Source organism: Schistocerca nitens, chromosome 1 (assembly GCF_023898315.1).
Source record: "Schistocerca nitens isolate TAMUIC-IGC-003100 chromosome 1, iqSchNite1.1, whole genome shotgun sequence".
NCBI classification, from domain to species: domain Eukaryota; kingdom Metazoa; phylum Arthropoda; class Insecta; order Orthoptera; family Acrididae; genus Schistocerca; species Schistocerca nitens.
This window is the reverse complement of record NC_064614.1, coordinates 964,368,540-964,389,290: the sequence shown is the minus strand read 5'-3', so window position 1 is coordinate 964,389,290 and position 20,751 is coordinate 964,368,540. Positions and strand designations below refer to the sequence as shown.

The window sequence follows — 20,751 nt, the reverse complement described above, 5'->3', positions numbered from 1 at the left end:
CAAAACGAGGATAATGGGATGTAGTCAAATTAAATCGGGTGATGCTGAGGGGATTAGATTAGGAAATGAGACACTTAAAGTAGTAAAGTAGTTTTGCTATTTAGGGAGCAAAATAACTGATGATGGTCGAAGTAGAGAGGATATAAAATGTAGACTGGTAATGGCAAGGAAATCGTTTCTGAAGAAGAGAAATTTGTTAACATCGAGTATAGATTTAAGTGTCAGGAAGTCGTTTCTGAAAGTATTTGTATGGAGTGTAGCCATGTATGGAAGTGAAACATGGACGATAACCAGTTTGGACAAGAAGAGAATAGAAGCTTTCGAAATGTGGTGCTACAGAAGAATGCTGAAGATAAGGTGGGTAGATCACGTAACTAATGAGGAGGTATTCAATAGGATTGGGGAGAAGAGAAGTTTGTGGCACAACTTGACTAGAAGAAGGGATCGGTTGGTGGGACACGTTTTGAGGCATCAAGGGATCACAAATTTAGCTTTGGAGGGCAGTGTGGAGGGTAAAAATCATAGACGGAGACCAAGAGATCAATACACTAAGCAGATTCAGAAGGATGTAGGTTGCAGTAGGTACTGGGAGATGAAGAAGCTTGCACAGGATAGAGTAGCATGGAGAGCTGCATCAAACCAGTCTCAGGACTGAAGACCACAATAACAACAACAACATATATGTCCTGATTTTAATTCTAATTGATTTTCATTTTGTCACTGCACTTCTGATAACCCGACATATTTACCCCAATTGCTCTTACTTATCTTCCAACCCCATTAGCCTATTTTCAGATTCTAAATTTCTGTAATTTCTTGTACCTAAATAAGAAGCAGACAGAGTGATAGGGTTTTCAAGGTCCATAATGTTGTCTGTTTGGCTGAACCTCATGTAGCAAGGTAAGGCTGCTGAAGCAGCTGTGTGTGTCCATGGCCTTAACCATATAGTGGAGATGATGAGTCGCATATAGGTGCAACAAAAAGACACTCACTCTCATAGCTTTCGGCCATTGAGGCCTTTGTCAACAACACACACACATACACACACACACTCTCACACACTCTTGCAAACGCTTCTCACACACACATCTACAGTCTCAGGCAACTGAAACCTTCAGTTGCCTGAGACTGCAGTCGTGTGTGTGAGTTGCATTTGCGTGAGTGTGTGTGCGTGTGCATATGTGTGTCTATTGTTGACAAAGGCCTTAATGGCTGAAAGCTGTAATTTTGAGAGTCTTTTTTGTTGTGCCTATCTGCAACTCAGCATCTCTGCTCTATGGTGAGTAGCAACCTTCCTTCTCATAATATTGTTACATTCCATCCTGGATTTCCATTCTTTGATCATGGCCATAACCCTTTGTCCTAGTTCTCTGTCTGCTATTCCTAATATTTTTTTCACCTGGCTCAGAAGACTTATTGTTATTTGATTTGCACATGACAGCAGGCTCTCCAGAAAAGCTTGTCCACAGTACATTAGCCTGCCAGAGCCTGAATAGTTCAACAATAAATGTCAAACATCAGCAGAGCTATGCAGACCTGAGGGCTTCTGCATCTCAAAGCCTGGGATACAAAAGACCAGTTTTCATACTGATCTTGTGCCAACAGTGCCTTCTCATCCCTAATCAACACCACAATTTAGCAGTCTGCCTGTCTTTGTGTCACCCATAATACATTTAGAAACACATACAAAAACTGTTCCAGTTTTCCAATGTCACGAGAAACAGAACTGATGAGTAATGAAAATTATGGCAGGTTAAAATTGCATGAGGTATCCAGAATGAGATTTTCACTCTGCAGCGGAGTGTGCGCTGATATGAAACTTCCTGGCAGATTAAAACTGTGTGCCCGACTGAGACTCGAACTCGGGACCTTTGCCTTTCGCAGGCAAGTGCTCTACCAACTGAGCTACCGAAGCACGACTCACGCCCGGTACTCACAGCTTTACTTCTGCCAGTACCTCGTCTCCTACCTTCCAAACTTTACAGAAGCTCTCCTGCGAACCTTTGAGTACCGGGCGTGAGTCGTGCTTCAGTAGCTCAGTTGGTAGAGCACTTGCCCGCGAAAGGCAAAGGTCCCGAGTTCGAGTCTCGGTCGGGCACACAGTTTTAATCTGCCAGGAAGTTTCATATCAGCGCACACTCCGCTGCAGAGTGAAAATCTCATTCTGGAAACATCCCCCAGGCTGTGGCTAAGCCATGTCTCCGCAATATCCTTTCTTTCAGAAGTGCTAGCTCTGCAAGGTTCGCAGGAGAGCTTCTGTAAAGTTTGGAAGGTAGGAGACGAGGTACTGGCAGAAGTAAAGCTGTGAGTACCGGGCGTGAGTCGTGCTTCAGTAGCTCAGTTGGTAGTGCACTTGCCCGCGAAAGGCAAAGGTCCCGAGTTTGAGTCTCGGTCGGGCACACAGTTTTAATCTGCCAGGAAGTTGCATGAGGTATGTTTACGGAAAATGGCTTTTATGGGTAAGAGTTGTAGTAGTAGTAGTTTTTGTCTAAAAGATTTACAGCTGTGGTTTCTATTGAGACAAAATAAACAAAGATCTAAAAGTGTGAACTGTGTGTAGTTCAAATCTTCCAAACCGAGATAAAAGATCCAGTGTGCTTTTATGTCAAATATGCTTATGGTTCATATTAATTTCTGTAATAAGTAATCTTTTTTTTTAACAAAAAGATATAATTTAAGAGAAAAATTAAGTAATTTTTATTCACATTTTACAAGGAAAAAAGTAAATAAATAAAAAATGAAAAACCCAATTTATTTACACATATCAAGATAACAGCTGGGCACAACAAAAGAAAATAATGCTAAATGCAAATAATTATAATAAAATCTAGTCAATAAATTGTCAAGTGGGTCTACTATCTACATTCAACATGTGTCAATCTTAGCAGGGAATTTCTTATTGCCTACTTCATCATTTAATGTCCTTTCTTTACATTTTTATTACTTACATTATTAATCTTTTGTTTTGGTGTGATAAATTGCCTCTATGTTACTAAAATTCTCAAAAATTAAATGTAATGGAAACTGGATCAATTATACAGTTTGTGCTGCTATATGTATAAATAAGGTAGATAATATCCAAATATGAAATGTTGAGAACAGTATTAAACTTATTTGCGAAAAGCCACTGATATTAAATAACATCAATGTTCTTTGGTTTGTACACTTATTGATGTTTTCACCAAAAGGAAGGTGATTAGTGTCAAGTGCTAAAACACACACATTCAAGATCACTCTCTGATCCAATAACACAACTTGTCTTGACAAAAATAAATTCAGAAACTAAAGAACATCTTTTGTATGTGTCTGTGTACCAACTAAGACTTCATAATTAACAAGCATAAATTTGTTTATTTCTTCATAACTGTTACTTTTCGGCAAGTGTTTGTGAGAGTTGTTACTGTTATACAGTACACGTAACAGAGAAATACTGTGAGAATGACATACGTCACTAATGTAATGATGAATTATGATCTTGAATAAGAATGATTATCTGAGGATCCATTAAGAACATCAGTGTATCAATGACACATGTCTACAAAACCATTTATCCATTTCTGTCAACCCATGTTGTTGCAACACTATGCCTTTGCTTTATTTTGTATTGGGAGAAATAATTTGAATTCTGCTGGCAGTTCATCCTCAGAATATAACCTGTCTGAGAAATAAACTCTCCTTATTCTACAATTTGCATGAATCTGTACTCGCAAAGTTTCAATATAATTTGTCCCATAAGCTCTGCGAGTAAAATCTGCTAAGTTAAACTGTATTTGGTTCCATCCATCATCCAGCCGCATTGGCATTGTGCAAATAAAAGGCTTAACACGAGTAGTGGATTGGTAGTTACTTGCACGAAATCGTCTGCGAACATTTTTGTCATCCAGAATCTGTAAGAAAAAATTATTCTTCGTTAATACGTTTTTCATTCAAAGACAGAAACGTTTTTAAAGGTATCTGACATTATGTGATACATAACTTAGAAATTCTAAGATGCTTAAAAGAATGAGGCTATTTCCTTGTCTTCATAATCCTTAAGCCCACAATTGAAAATTTGATATTTTATATGCCCCTGTTCATGAGAAACATTTGGTAACATAGCCACAGGAGAAGTAGTAGTTTATTTTATTATTATGCTAAGAATAATAGAGTGGGGATTTTGTGTGTATTGAAGGAAACACATATACAGGAAAAAACATAAGAAATCATGTTTTTCTTATTATTATTATTTAAATTATTATTCTTCAGCTGCCTTATGCTTTCAAGTGTTGGGTCATGTTTAAATTCATGGTGTATTTTGAGCACTGAAAGCTATTCTTCAAGTGATTAACATTTTTTTGTAATTGTCGTTTGTAATAGCAGTTCCTGCTGCTCCGTGGGACAATTGCAGAGACTTGAGTCGCAGATAATTTGTACTGAATTTGTTTGCCCATATTAACATTTTGAATACTTGTGGAGGTTACTAAAATATTTGGTTAGTGCTTCCTACTGGTGCCTGGACAAAGGGAAAAATGTTTTCTCATATATAGAATGCATTCGACCATTTCTTTCTCCTACTCTAGGGATGTTGTCAGTTACAACTGACACACCCACCACTATGTAATGGAAAGTCTCAGTTCGCAATCAGCAGGAGATAATGAGTGGCTTGTTGCTCAGAATGGAATATAACACAGAGCCAATAAAGTGTCAGAAAGGTAATAAGAAGTACATTATCATGAAAGGAAAAGAAAAGAAAAACAAGAAACAGTTCCAAGCACTAGCAAATATAATCATTTGAAAAGATGAGTAATTTTTGAGAAAGTTTAGTTTTAGTTATTTCCATATTATGTTTGCCCATATGTGGAAAATCTTGCTATAATTTGGAAAGCATAAATTCATTTATTTAATCCTTGAGTAAGAGTGCTGATTTTCATAACGTGGGCAGGCTCGCAGTGCACTTTGTGCACATGCAGGGAATAGCCATCTTCGTGTTATCAAGGTAAACATGTATAAGCATAATCACAGTTTAATCTTAGTTTAATTCAACAATGATAAAATAAACTTAAAATATATGGGCTAAAGCACTGTTTAATTAAACAATAATAAAATTAACTTTCCAGAGAAGAAGAAAGAGTGAAAGACATTACAATGGTGAGTGGAGTAGAGCGACATTTTAAGTAAAAGGAGGGTGAGCTAGAGGCTGGTGTGTGTGGGCAGCAGACATGAACTGGGTAGAAACAAAAAGAGAGGCAGACAGAGGATAAGGCCCACAGAGTTGCAGGAACAGAGACTAGACTCCAGTGCAGTGTCACTTACTAGCTGCAGAATTCAGAAAAGATAGTATTGGGAGACTAATCAAAATGGTATAGGTTGTGGAGTAGCCATTGAAGTCACAGTGTGTTAGGTGCAGAAATTAAGGCTTCAGTTGACATTTTGCCAGTTTGATAGTAGAAATTCATCTGAATGGATAGTTTTTTTGTGGTCAAGCCCATGTAGAATGTGCTTTAGTGGTTTGAATGAAATTGGTGTTGTGTTGTGTGGTGTAGTAAGTCGAGGTAGAGATAGAGCAGCAGTGACAAAGGGGAGCAAAGGTCACTATTTTGTCAGGGGTGGCAGGAAGGAAAGCGACACTTTGTGGGTGATGGAGTGGTCGGCTCTTTCCTTGGCTCGGTGGGTGAGATGTGAGCGAAACATTGGTGGTTCCACTATCAGCCATTTATTGAGACATAAGACCCTTTAAACAAACAGAGTAATACAATGTGTTTTAACTTGCTCAATTGCTTGTGACTGCAGAGCGTCATGGGGTTGTAGCGTGCAGATTTCAGTGATCACTGTTATGGTGACAACTTGTGTTGCAGCGGAGCACCAGGGAGCCTATTCTTCCCTCAGCACTGTGCTCATGACCATCTGTGGCGGCAGCGCGGTCTTTTCCTTGTCAATTCGCTTGCTGCGTTATGAAAAAGCAGCTACGGTTTGGCACGGAGTGCTCCATCCCAGAATCGAAACAGTGACCCTCATGTTCGGCGCCTTCATCAGCCTCTAGATTCTTTCCTCAGCCTCTAGATTCACAGGTCACCCATTTGGTGAGGCCGCAATCCCTTTGTCTTCACCAGCCATCTGGGTAAGTACCATGTGAACTTTTTTCTGACAGCATCTTGGGTGGCATCTTCTGCACTGATCTATTGGCGCTGTACCGACATCTACCTCTGTCAAGCAGTGTAGCCAGCTAAGTCGTTGCAGTGAAGTATGATGTACGCTGACTAACAATCAGTCCATCCATCAAGGTGATGCTGCTTCTTTCTCCCCTCAAAGGACCCGCCATGCCTGCTTGTTGGAGGTATTTATTCAATGTTTTAGCCAATGTCACGAAGTTTCTAGGGTGGCAACTGATTTATGATTCTCATATTGGGTAGAAACTTGAACAATGTCAGCACTTGTGCTGGCTTTCCTTTTTTACTTCTATACTGGTGTGGTTGGGCACTGCACTGTCGTCCTCCCCTCCACGTTGCCAGATACGCCATGCACATGAATTCAGTATGCTGACAGCTCCTGGAGCAGTGACCATTGATGTGCAAAAAGTGATGGTCGTTATTCTCCTTGGAAGCATTGCCCGTCTGTTCGGTATTTGATCTGTTGAAATGCTGACTGCTGCTGCGCAAAATTTGCTGGTCATCAGCTTTCTTGTTAGACAGCTGCCACTTCAGAACATTGTGGCTTAATGTGTCAAAGTCTCTAAAATGTTCACTTAACCTATACCCAACATGTAATTATTATTCACAACCATAAATGATACATAATTATTATACAGCTTAAGTGATCGTGCCTTTGGTGGATAACAAATGGGCAGGAATAGATGTTGGTGGGCTAATGTATGCTACAGTTCATGCATGTAAATCTTTCACAAGGATGTGAACCATGGACCAATGTTTGAGAGGGTGAGAGTGACACTGGCATTTGAAGTGCTAGTGGAAACATGATTTAGTTGTTCAGTATGATGTGAAATGTGACCAGCTGTGAAACCAGATTAAAACTGTGTCCTGAACTGGAACTTGAGCCCAGAACCTTGTCTTGTAGGAGCACTGCTTTTACAGTCAGACAGATGACATAAGGTTTTCAGTTGGAGACTTGGTCAGACAATCAGTTTTAATCTGCCAGGAAGCTTCAAAACAGTGTACACTCTGCTTTACAGTGAAGAATTTGTTCTGGAAACAAGCCCTAGTCTTATGTTAAGCTGTTACTCCAATATATCGTTTCTCTTAGTAGTTGTAACCCAACAAGGTATGCAGCTGAGCTGCACTAGATTTTGTGAAACAGGAGATAAGGCTCTGGTAGAATTTAATTTTTGTAGGTGTCTTGTGACAGGATAGCTCATTTGTCATCTGATTGCTCCAGTTGTCAGAATTACTGAGCAAGGAAGGTCCACTTCTTTGTGCCTGCTCAGAAGGTGTGCATTGGGATGGAGAGGGGGGGTGGGAGGGAGAGGGAGAGAGAGAGAGAGAGAGAGAGAGAGAGAGAGAGAGAGGGAGAGGGAGAGGGAGAGGGAGAGGGAGAGGGAGAGGGAGAGGGAGAGGGAGAGAGAGAGAGAGAGGGAGAGAGAGAGAGAGAGAGAGAGAGAGAGTGCTCTGAGGATTTCGTTTGTGAGCTAAGTAACTTTTTCCATCCTACATATCTATGTGTTTGGAAGACAAATGGTAACAAGAGACAGAAGGTAACAAAGCAACTACTGTTGTAGCAAGCCACAACAAAAGAATAACTAGAGTGTTGTAAGTTCTCCCATATCTCATCACTGCCAAGAAACAAAAGGTACAAGCATCTTGATGGGAAATGTAAAGCATAATGAACTAAAGACTTTTGTTATATTAAGACTGTCTTTTGATTCTAGTGAGTTAATGCCTTTGCTAATATATGACATAGCATTTTTCCTAGTTGTGCATATTTTATGAATGGATTCACTGTTTATAACTTTTAGAAAGTTATTATGCAAAATGAAATGAAAGTTGGATTCTTCCAAGGCAGCACAAAAGGTGAGCATGCCTGAGATTTTAACCAGAGGATGAAGGAGGCATACAGAGAGCAGCATTTCACAGCACCATATTTTGCTAAAGTCATTGCTATGAAGTGGAATGCAAAAGAATCAAGGACTTGCCATGGTCCAGACAGGTGCCTGTTGTGACTAACAACACTGGTTTTACTTGTGGATTGTCTTATTCATCAGAATCCTCTTATCGCTGCATCTGAAAATGTGCCAAAGGCCCCAAAAATCACGTGTGTGTGTGTGTGTGTGTGTGTATGTGTGTGAGCGCACGGTGCGCATGCAAGCCAAACCAGAATTAGATACAATATACAAAATATGAAACTGATGTCTTGCCATGATTTGATATGTAATGAGACATCGGCTCACCGCTTTGACCCTGCCTCTAAATAGGTGACCGTGAAGGAGTGCCATACCTGTTTCCATTATCTAATTTGTCATATTGCAATGCAATATTATTGATGGTAATGACCATAACAACAGTGATAACCGAGATAATACAGAATGTACTGTAACAGTAAATGTCATTTGATGTATTTGTAAAAGTGAGAGAAGCATGGACTTGCACCCATCCTCCCCATGCACTGCTGTCATCTTCTGCTGGTGCACATCTCAGAGCTCATGCCACATCTCATCAACTACACATTATATAAGCATGTCTGCATCTTCATGGTTGTGAATTTTCAGACTCATTCCAAATCCATGATAATTCTCCTTTATGATGGTATCTAGGAAGCACTGTGTGTAAATGAATCACAAACACTGGAAGAGGCCAAGTGTTGCTTCCTTCATAATATTCACATTGAACTAATAAACTTTCCTTTTCATAACGATGCATTACTCTGTTTTCATAGCCTCATTCCTCAATCCAGTAGTCAGTTTTCTGATTTCCATTCTTTAATGCTTCTGTAAAGTATTTTACAACATAAATTATTTTGTGCAAGACTTCATCGCACTTTTCCCCAGCAGTATTTCAAATTGTATTGTAATTCTCATAAACTACGTATTTATTTACTTTCATTTTCCTGGTACTCATTTCTCTTAGCTTCTGTAGTACAGGTGTTTTAAAACTTTCTTCTTCTGAGTTGTTTTCTTTCCAATCTTTTATGTCCTCTGCTCATATGATAGGCTTTTGTCTCTTGGTTTATTTTTAACAAAATTTTATGGCTTCATGTTTCTGCTTTTTTTTTATTTCTGTAAAATATTCTATTAAACTGTATCAAAATGATAATTCAATTGAGAACACTACTAAATTATGAGAGAGAATTGCTGGCTAGTACTTACAGTTAAAAAGGAAGGCCAAGTCACTCAGAAATGAATGAGAGAGACCCACTTGTAATGGGGATGAGGGCTTTTGAAGATCACCTATTCAGTTCACATTATCATCAATTATATCGACTATTATCAATTGATTCAGATGCCTACCTAGCAGGGTATAACAACCAATTTTACCCTAATGGAGTTGGTGACACTTTGTGGCACTTCTTGAGACATCAAAAGTATTTTAGGGGCCATCTAGATGATAGACCAGTCAATCATCATCCATAATTCACAGAGATTGGTTGTAGATGTTCACAAAGGACAGACAGTGGCAGACGTACTAGGGCCCAAATTCATACAATATAAACATTACCACACAAAAAATACTTCCAAAGTGTACTTGCCTAGAGCTCATTAGGACATAGAAATCATTGTGGTAATCATTACATTTTACCCTAAGACTGAGGTAGCAATGTATACAATCAGCCCAGGCAACCTCCTTCAATGCTTCAAGTATCCAACTGGCATTTCCCAACACACATACCAGTCTCTGAGACATGTAATATGCAGTGAGCAGAAGTACACTTATAAGGTTGTCACTTTTGTAACCAGTAGCAAGGTAGTAGCGTGGCATGGAATGATTGCTAACGAGTGATTGTTGTTGCACAACATTTAATCAATCAAACAATGGAAAATCCAGGATGGAATGTAGCCGTGTGGTTACAGATGCCTGAGACTACAGTCGTGTGTGTGTGTGTGTGTGGGGGGGGGTCTATTTTTGACGAACGCCTTAAAGGCCAAATGTTATTCGTGACAGTCTTTGTGTTATGCCTATCTGTAACTCAGCATCCCTGCTATATGGTGAGTAGCATTTAATCAGCTTGAGACATTCGGTAAGCTGATAGCAACCACAGTCTTCACGAATTTTATGCTCACTGTGACAGCAGTATTCCCCGAATTAGAGGTGAATCCCATTGGCATACAAAAATCACAATACCCTTACAACCTCAAATATGGAGTATCCCACAAGTTGTGCTCCCACAGTCTGGCCATTTTGCAGTTCCTTATCATGCTGGCCATTTTGTCGTTCTCTATCAAGCTGATTGCAAGTACAAGGTCTGATGACATCTGAGCCATACACGGTAAAGTAGTGAACTTGCTATAACAACAGTACTGTTTTATTTCCAATGCAGCAATGGTGCAACTGATTACTGTGCCAGTGCCTTCTGTCATGATTGTTCCTATGATCACAGTCAATACTGCTATTGGTGGTAAACTGACAACGGGTTGTTTAATCATCATATCAAAGTTTGTTCTGCTAAAAATCAATTATCTACAAACATATGAACTTAACTGAAACATTAAACACATCTGTAATTGCTCATAGTAAGACAGAACATTTGTAGCAATAGAAAAATAGATTTCCAGTTACAAGATATACTCATAATCAACCAGCAAAAAGTGTATGAATTACTATGAGATTCTCATTGGGGAAAGAAGATAACAATATCATTGGTTCAAAACAAGAATTGTGCAACTGCAAATAATATTACTTTCAGAAGCAGAAAACTAGAAAACAATTGTTTTGGTTGACTTTTCAAGACAGTTTATTTACAAAAATTAATTTTTAAAATAGTTTTATATTACTAATAATTTATGCAGTTCAGAAATGGAAAGAGTTTTTACAGTGGGATTAAGATTAACAGAAATTCCAATTTGAAATGCATTTTACATGCAAACGATAATACATTGCAGGCGGAGAAAGATAATGACGTACAAAGGGGAATACATTTATTAGGCAAGATTTGTGAAGAGTACCATATGACAGATGGCCGTACCGTAGGTGCAACCACAACGGAGGGGTATCTGTTGAGAGGCCAGACAAACATGTGGTTCCTGAAGAGGGGCAGCAGCCTTTTCAGTAGTTGCAGGGGCAACAGTCTGGATGATTGACTGATCTGGCCTTGTAAAATTAACCAAAACGGCCTTGCTGTGCTGGTACTGCGAACGGCTGAAAGCAAGGGGAAACTACAGCCGTAATTTTTCCCGAGGACATGCAGCTCTACTAGAGAGCTGCATCAAACCAGTCTCAGGACTGAAGACCACAACAACAACAACAAAACCATATGACAATTTCGGAAAAGAAGACAAAATCAATGGTTTCTACAGGAAAACAACCTGTGTGGACAAAAACTGTTACTAAATAACATAGCAGGTAAAACATTTTAGGTATTTAAATTGAGGCATCACATAAGAATATGATGCAGATACTGATAAAGAATAAGTAAAGTTTAGGAATATATGTGGAACGATTAAAAGATGTCTAAAAAATAAAATGAGGAAAGAAACAATGTTGAAATTATGAGCAACAGAGATGACATTTCTAAGAGCAGTAAAGAAATGCACAAGAGATTGCAAACCTCAAAAATTAGTGAAGAACTGGATATATTTAATATTCTGAATAAAATACAAGTAATTGGAACAAGCATCTCAGAAGAATGAGTGAAGAAAGATTACCTCTCCAGATAAGAAGATTTAACCCATTTTGAAACATAAGTCAAGAAAAACCAAGGAAGCCATGGGAAGTGTAAAAAAAACACCAAATCTGCTATACTTCAGTCATCTGACAGGTTGGTTGATACTCTGCAACGGCCTCTATCAATGACTCTTTTGAAAACATAGCTATTTACTGCATTTCAACTGGATTACCTTCTGAACTGGTGCTCTACAAATTACTGACTGATTTGCTTGACCCTACACTATCTGGATTATTCTCTTGGTGTGTTCTACAATTTATGATTGCCCTGTATGGACTGGAATTGTGAACTTCCAAGTGATTACAATGTGTCCTTATTTTCTGTGTCATAAAGAGTGTGTTGTACCGTAGCGGATGTAATACCGGTGTCAAGAATTCAATATTAAAGAGAGAGAGAGAGAGAGAGAGAGAGAGAGAGAGCGAGAGGGAGGGAGGGAGGGAGGGAGGGAGAGAGAGAGAGAGAGGGAGAGAGAGAGAGAGAGAGAGAGGGAGAGAGAGAGAGAGGATAATGGATTAAGTTCAGTGATCATGTGACCAGAATTTATGAAAGTGTGATTGCAACTTCAAATGCAACACAGGCACAACAAGAGCAATTACAAAAGCAAATGCTGGAACAACCACTACAACAAATGCAGCAGGTGCAAATTATAGAACGATAGCAGCTTATATTATAGCAGAGCTTATATTATAGCAGCTCGTAAAACTAACACAGCACTCCTCTTCATACAGAAAGTGGACTGTGACTGATGCTACATAGTATGTGACGTGTAAAAATTACATATGCACTCAACACGGAAGTTGACGCCCAGGCACTGAAATTTCAAATCCTACTCTCAAAGGAGTGTTAACAACAGTGAAGACTTTTGAAATGTCAGATGCAGCAAAGCACTATTTTTGTACCTTCTATAAAACCATTTAAAATATCTAGTGCAACATGATAGAATTTTGATGAAAATGAAGCAGAACCCATAAAACAACATTCCCATTCATGCCAAAGTAAGTGTGATAAGAACTCATCAAGTTTATCTTCATTATCCAAATTGGGATGCAAACCACAACGTCCGTTTAGGGAGAAAGCGCTTACAAAAAAATCAGCAGAGGCACATATTTAACTCAAGAGTCTTCACATAGTCCCTCTACCAACCAATCTCGCTATAACAACAGTGAAAAGTGGTATCCAGAGAGTCCAGACTGTTTTGCTAAACACATGTGCACTTAGTGCCCGTATAGAGAAATGGGCTGTGTACAGTGCTGTAAACAAAGACAATGCAGTGGAAGTTCACAAAAGTGGCATTATGTCATAACAAAAAATTCCACAGCGGCATAAACATATGCAGCCACAGCTGAAGCATTTTACAGAGCAACCGCAAAAGAGGGGCAGCAGCCTTTTCAGTAGTTGCAGGGGCAACGGTCTGGATGATTGACTGATCTGGCCTTGTAACACTAACCAAAACGCCCTTGCTGTGCTGCTACTGCAATGGTTGAAAGCAAGGGGAAACTACAGCCATAATTTTTCCCAAGGGCACGCAGCTTTACTGTATGGTTAATGATGATGGCGTCCTCTTGGGTAAAATATTCCAGAGGTAAAATAGTCCGGGCGGTGACTACTCAAGAGGACGTCGTTATCAGGAGAAAGAAAACTGGCGTTCTACAGATCGGAGCGTGGAATGTCAGATCCCTTAATCGGACAGGTAGGTTAGAAAACTTAAAAAGGGAAATGAATAGGTTAAAGTTAGATATAGTGGGAATTAGTGAAGTTCGGTGGCAGGAGGAACAAGACTTTTGGTCAGGTGATTACAGGGTTATAAATACAAAATCAAATAGGGGTAATGCAGGAGTAGGTTTAATAATGAATAAAAAAAATAGGAGTGTGGGTCAGCTACTACAAACAGCATAGTGAACACATTATTGTGGCCAAGATAGACACGAAGACCACGCCTAGTACAGTAGTACAAGTTTATATGCCAACTAGCTCTGCAGATGACGAAGAAATTGAAGAAATGTATGGTGAAATAAAAGAAATTATTCAGATAGTGAAGGAAGACGAAAATTTAATAGTCATGGGTGACTGGAATTCGGTAGCAGGAAAAGGGAGAGAAGGAAACGTAGTAGGTGAATATGGATTGGGGGTAAGAAATGAAAGAGGAAGCCGTCTGGTAGAATTTTGTGCAGAGCATAACTTAATCATAGCTAACACTTGGTTCAAGAATCATGAAAGAAGGTTGTATACATGGAAGAACCCTGGAGATACTAAAAGGTATCAGATATATTATATAATGGTAAGACAGAACTTTAGGAACCAGGTTTTAAATTGTAAGACATTTCCAGGGGCAGATGTGGACTCTGACCACAATCTATTGGTTATGACCTGTAGATTAAAACTGAAGAAACTGCAAAAAGGTAGGAATTTAAGGAGATGGGACCTGGATAAACTGACTAAACCAGAGGTTGTACAGAGTTTCAGGGAGAGCGTAAAGGAACAAATGGCAGGAATGGGGGAAAGAAATACAGTAGAAGAAGGATGGGTAGCTTTGAGGGATGAAGTAGTGAAGGCAGCAGAGGATCAAGTAGGTAAAAATATGAGGGCTAGTAGAAATCCTTGGGTAACAGAAGAAATATTGAATTTAATTGATGAAAGGAGAAAATATAAAAATGCAGTAAATGAAGCAGGCAAAAAGGAATACAAACGTCTCAAAAATGAGATCGACAGGAAGTGCAAAATGGCTAAGCAGAGATGGCTAGAGGATAAATGTAAGGATTTAGAGGCTTATCTCACTAGGGGTAAGATAGATGAGGCCTACAGGAAAATTAAAGAGACCTTTGGAGAAAAGAGAACCACTTGCATGAATATCAAGAGCTCAGATGGAAACCCAGTTCTAAGCAAAGAAGGGAAAGCAGAAAGGTGGAAGGAGTATATAGAGGGTCTATACAAGGGTGATGTACTTGAGGACAATACTATGGAAATGGAAGAGGATGTAGATGAAGATGAAATGGGAGGTATGATACTGCGTGAAGAGTTCGACAGAGCACTGACAGACCTGAGTCAAAACAAGGCCCCGGGAATAGACAACATTCCATTAGAACTACTGAGGGCCTTGGGAGAGCCAGTCCTGACAAAACTCTACCATCCTAACGCGAATTATTTACAGACGAATGGAAAAACTAGTAGAAGCCGACCTTGGGGAAGATCAGTTTGGACTCCGTAGAAATATTAGAACACGTGAGGCAATACTGACCTTACGGCTTATCTTAGAAGCTAGACTAAGGAAAGGCAAACCTACGTTTCTAGCATTTGTAGACTTAGAGAAAGCTTTTGACAATGTTGACTGGAATACTCTCTTTCAAATTCTGAAGGTGGCAGGGGTAAAATATAGGGAGTGAAAGGCTATTTACAATTTGTACAGAAACCAAATGGCAGTTATAAGAGTTGAGGGGCATGAAAGGGAAGCAGTGGTTGGGAAGGGAGTGAGACAGGGTTGTAGCCTCTCCCCGATGTTATTCAATCTGTATATTGAGCAAGCAGTGAAGGAACAAAAGAAAAATTCGGTGTAGGTATTAAAATCCATGGAGAAGAAATAACTTTGAGGTTCGCCGATGACATTGTAATTCTGTCAGAGACATCAAAGGACTTGGAAGAGCAGTTGAATGGAATGGATGGTGTCTTGAAGGGAGGATATAAGATGAACATCAACAAAAGCAAAACAAGGATAATGGAATGTAGTCGAATTAAGTCGAGTGATGTTGAGGGTAATAGATTAGGAAATGAGGCACTTAAAGTAGTAAAGGAGTTTTGCTATTTGGGGAGCAAAATAACTGATGATGGTCGAAGTAGAGAGGATATAAAATGTAGACTGGCAATGGCAACGAAAGTGTTTCTGAAGAAGAGAAATTTGTTAACCTCGAGTATTGATTTAAGTGTTAGGAAGTCATTTCTGAAAGTATTTGTATGGAGTGTAGCCATGTATGGAAGTGAAACATGGACAATAAATAGTTTAGACAAGAAGAGAATAGAAGCTTTCAAAATGTGGTGCTACAGAAGAATGCTGAAGATTAGATGGGTGGATCACATAACTAATGAGGAAGTATTGAATAGGATTGGGGAGAAGAGAAGTTTGTGGCACAACTTGACTAGAAGAAGGGATCGGTTGGTAGGACATGTTCTGAGGCATCAAGGGATCACCAATTTAGTATTGGAGGGCAGTGTGGAGGGTAAAAATCGTAGAGGGACACCAAGAGATGAATACACCAAGCAGATTCAGAAGGATGTAAGTTGCAGTAGGTACAGGGAGATGAAGAAGCTTGCACAGGGTAGAGTAGCATGGAGAGCTGCATCAAACCAGTCTCAGGACTGAAGACCACAACAACAACAACAGCTGAAGCATTTTACAGAGCAACCGCAAAAGTTTCCTCTCCCACTAACAATCAACACCCATATAATAAAATTTCTTGTTGACACCATTACACCAACTTCTATGCTCAGATTGATTCTCCATGCCTCTTCTGCCGACACTATAAATGTTATAATCCTACAGCAAGCACCACACTGCACATATGTAGTAAATGCACATTTACAGCATTGTACAATATAAAATTCAGCCATCTGCGTACTTTCGCATCATGCACAAGACATGGATGCTTTTTCGTCTTTAGGTTTTAAAACAGTAGGTGACAGCAACGTTTCCTCGGCAACTGTTCCGTCAATGAGCTTAACTCACTATGTACCAAATTTTCAGACCTATTTGCAACGTTTCCTCGGCAACTGTTCCGTCAATGAGCTTAACTCACTATGTACCAAATTTTCAGACCTATTTTCACCAGACTTAGGGTGTGCAAATATTATGTGACTCACATTCAGCTCAAGTCTTCTTTAGAGTGGCAGAAGAATTGCAAGATGACCTCAAGTCAGAATTAGATCAGCTAGTACATCAAGACTGCCTCACACCCATCACATCTACTCAATGGACAAGACCGCTGGTACTGGTATGAAAATCAAATGACTCCCTTGTGTTTGTGCTGATTTTAAATCAACTATAAAAGCAGTCACATTTTGGCATTGATCCCATTCCAAGGCCATAAGAGCTCATACGTCAATATTATGAGATGGAGAGTAATTCTCTAAAACTGATCTATCTGAAGCTTATTTACTATCATTCCTAGACAAACAGATCCCCAATTCAAGATCATCAACATTCCATTTGGACTGTACAGATACCCCATATTGCCTCTTGGAATTGCCAGTGCACTAGCAATTTTCTAAATTTTTTTGGAGCCGCTAATTCAAATATTCCAAGCACAATTTTATGTGTATGATGCAATAGTAAGTGGCGCTACAAGAGATTGACATCTGGAGAGCTTAGGCCCACTGTTTCAGAAACTACAACAAAACAGACAAAAGTGCATGTAGAGTACGTAGCCTGCATACCAAGTCATAAAGGACTTTAACTCTCTCAGCAACATGTGGAAGCCCTGGAAAAAAAACAAGTGCCTACAAACTCAAAGATCTTCAGTTATTTCTCAGAAAAAAAAATTATTATGCAAAATTTATACCAAATCCCACAAATATACCCATACCCCTAAATAATCTATGCAAGAAAGGTGCAAAATATGAATGGTCACACAGCAGCATCAAGAGCCTTTTCCAAGTTAAAACATTATCTACAGTCCTTATCTAGTGACCTATGACCCAGCAGAATTCCTTATCCTGGCCAACATGTTTTAACATAGCACTGAGGCCGTTCTTTCTCACAAAGGTGATGATGGGCATGAACAGCGCTAATGGAATATGTCTAAAATGCTAACTTCAGTCAAGATCAGTTACAAATTGAAAAGGAGCACTGGGTATCATATTTCGCACACAAAAATTCCATATGTTTCTTTTTGGCACAAAATTTCACCTCATAACAGATCACAAGCCATTAATTTCCTTGTTCAGCCCTAACAACCACCTTCCTGAAAAAATGGCAAAATGTTTAAAATTTCGGGTTCCTCTTCCTCAGAAATTACAATTATTTAATTTTTCTATCAGTGGACTGCACAACAGGCTAATGCTGATGCCCAGTTTAAACTACTTATGGGACTAGATTCCTCATTTGATCTTCGGGACTAGATTCCCCATTTGATCTTTAGAAAATGGTGTGCTTCCAAATAGATGATGTCTCACAAAACTGCCTATGAGAGTTTCCTGCCATGCATCCATAATCACAAAGGATACAACTGAGGACCATAGACTCAAACAACCTGTGAAATACATTTGCCAAGGTTCAGAGCACCGCTCACCCCGCTCCCTTCCAGAACTCAGCACATATTTTTCCCAAAAAAACAGGATCCAGATGGCACTGGAGTACTGATACTGGTATAAGGCGACAATTGCTGCCAGATGGTCATCCAGCCACCACTGCATCAGTGTGTCGTAAATTTCCTCCATGCTCACCACTAGGGGATAACACTCTTGAAGATGCTTACAAGGCAGCACACCTACTGGCCCATCATTATGCAGGATATCAAGAAGACAGCCTTCTCCTGCAAGATGTGTGTGCTGTGTTTTATCCCTATAAGCACCCCCTCAATGGTTCTGTGCCTGGCCAATGCCACAGTGCAGCTGAGAACGCATCCAAGTGAACTTTTGCCAGCTCCTTCCTTAAACAGATGTGAGCCACTGTCATGGACTCTTCCAAGAGCCTTTAAGTAGTTCAAATGTCAAATATCATAGCAAGAGAGACAATATGTGGCTTACAGAAAATATTTGCCACTAAAAGGAGTCCAAAAACAATCATTTCGGACAATGGCCCTCAATTTTCGGACAATATGTTCTGCCTTGTAATGTTCCTGATAACAACACTATACCACCCAGTCTCCAGCAGTGAAACCAAGTAGTTTGTCCACACCTTTAGGATACAGATGCAGAGGACACTGCCAGTTGCACCCAAGACTGCCACAGTGCAGCTGAGAACACATCCAAGTGAACTTTTGCCAGCTCCTTCCTTAAACAGATGTGAGCCACTGTCATGGACTCTTCCAAGAGCCTTTAAGTAGTTCAAATGTCAAATATCATAGCAAGAGAGACAATATGTGGCTTACAGAAAATATTTGCCACTAAAAGGAGTCCAAAAACAATCATTTCGGACAATGGCCCTCAATTTTCGCACAATATGTTCTGCCTTGTAATGTTCCTGATAACAACACTATACCACCCAGTCTCCAGCAGTGAAACCAAGTAGTTTGTCCACACCTTTAGGATACAGATGCAGAGGACACCGCCAGTTGCACCCAAGACTAAGATTATAATCCATAACCTGGGCTCCTAGGGGACCACATCGATACTGGGATGCACTTTGGCAGAATTAAAGCAGCGGTGACACCGGACCCTCTGAGGCCTACACAATATGCCCTTGCCAGTCTGCTCATCAATGCCGCTGTTTGCTGTGTACAGAGGTTTGGGCTCATACCCTTAGAAGAGTCCCAAGATGGACACCAGACGTCACCAGAACTGTCCGGAGATGACCAACATTTACAGCTCATGGCACCATGCTGATATATCACAGCTTTCAGCTACACCCACATTTAGCACACCCCTCAGACTTTTAGCCTCTTGGATTACTGATGAAATATGATGTGCCTTTGTGGACTCAAACAAATCTAGCAATGTTTTTAATGTTGCCAATACTTTTCAAGATTTCATAAATACATATAATTTCTTGTACATATATGTTCTATAGTACAGGACTTGTTCAACATTAAGTATTTTTCATTACTGCTTTATTGTAAACATTTTTAGAAATATCTCTAAATTTATGTATTGTACAGGGAGGTTTTAATTAAACTTTCACCACTTGACAAACATGGTTGTAGAACAATGAAACTTTGTGGAAACATTTGTAAGGACATGCAGAAGAGAAATAATGAATAAACCATTGAAAGAATCAGATTTTCATTTTCATATAAGAGGGTAACATTTGTTAATTGTATACCATGTTTACATTACAGGTTACAATGTTGCTCTATGTGATGACCATCTGCATCCACACTGCACTAGAGATTGCTCTACTGCTGCCCAAAATGATGATGGACCATGGAATGTTCAGCTGTCATGACACAGCTCATACACTGCTTGAAGATACCACATTGATCCAGCATTCTAAGCCAAAGTAACTTCTTCAACATTATTTATTTATCGTAAGGCAATACATATACAAAACTACTACATGTCAACATTTAAACACTGCTCTCTAGCATAAAATAACGCAAATGACAACAGCTATATACAGATATCAAGATCTTTTATGTACTTTATCACATCATTCGTTGCTATCAGCAAATCCGTGAAATGACCTTTACAGGCACCTGTGTGACACGTGAATATGACATGAGCAATTATCATTCCCCACTACAGTCACACAATGATGATGATTTGCCCCAGTCATAGAGAGTGTCTGCGCATCTGCCATGGTCCGTTCGGACTTAGTTTGGGGTAGTTCAAACTGCCCGAGCCTTATTGAATCCAGGGGGTTTCTTTGGATGCAAGGCAATTTCAGGCATTGTGGAGGACAGTTCTGTTTCCAGCAGTACTTCTGTTCATCAATGGTACTGAATTCAGTTTCCATGAGAGTCCTGTCTGTTACGAGAGTGGATGTCTTGGGCTTTGTCTTAGTCTTTCTTGTTCTGCACATAATACACTGTTCAATATTGGGAGGTCACTGTTTTCAGCAATCTTCTGGTATTCACTGCAGTTGAGCACTCTTCCGCCTGATATCAGGTGGTAGAATGTGGCTCAAGACAGCTAACCGGTATGTGGGAGTCAATTGTATTGACCTACTAACAATATGTATAGTCTCATTAAAGTGTATGTCTATCTTTTTTACGTGTGGACTACTATGGCAGACAAGCGCACAATACTCTGCTGCTGACAATACCTAACGAGTGCTCAGAGCTTATGGTGAAAGTTGTTTTG

General features: G+C 39.6%; 1 protein-coding gene across 3 annotated transcripts in view; it reads right to left on the bottom strand.

Moving 5' to 3' along the window:
• Positions 1 to 2,740: 2,740 nt before the first annotated feature.
• LOC126194907 (uncharacterized) overlaps positions 2,741 to 20,751 on the bottom strand; it is a 75,488-nt gene continuing 57,477 nt past the window's right edge. Inside the window, exon 3 of one of the 3 annotated variants that reach the window (XM_049933282.1) lies at positions 2,741 to 3,887. In XM_049933282.1, the coding sequence (XP_049789239.1) occupies positions 3,582 to 3,887 (306 nt within the window). In that variant the 3' untranslated portion in view covers positions 2,741 to 3,581. The remainder of the gene's footprint in view (positions 3,888 to 20,751) is intronic. The other 2 variants (XR_007538526.1, XM_049933270.1) reach the window with 2 other exon arrangements.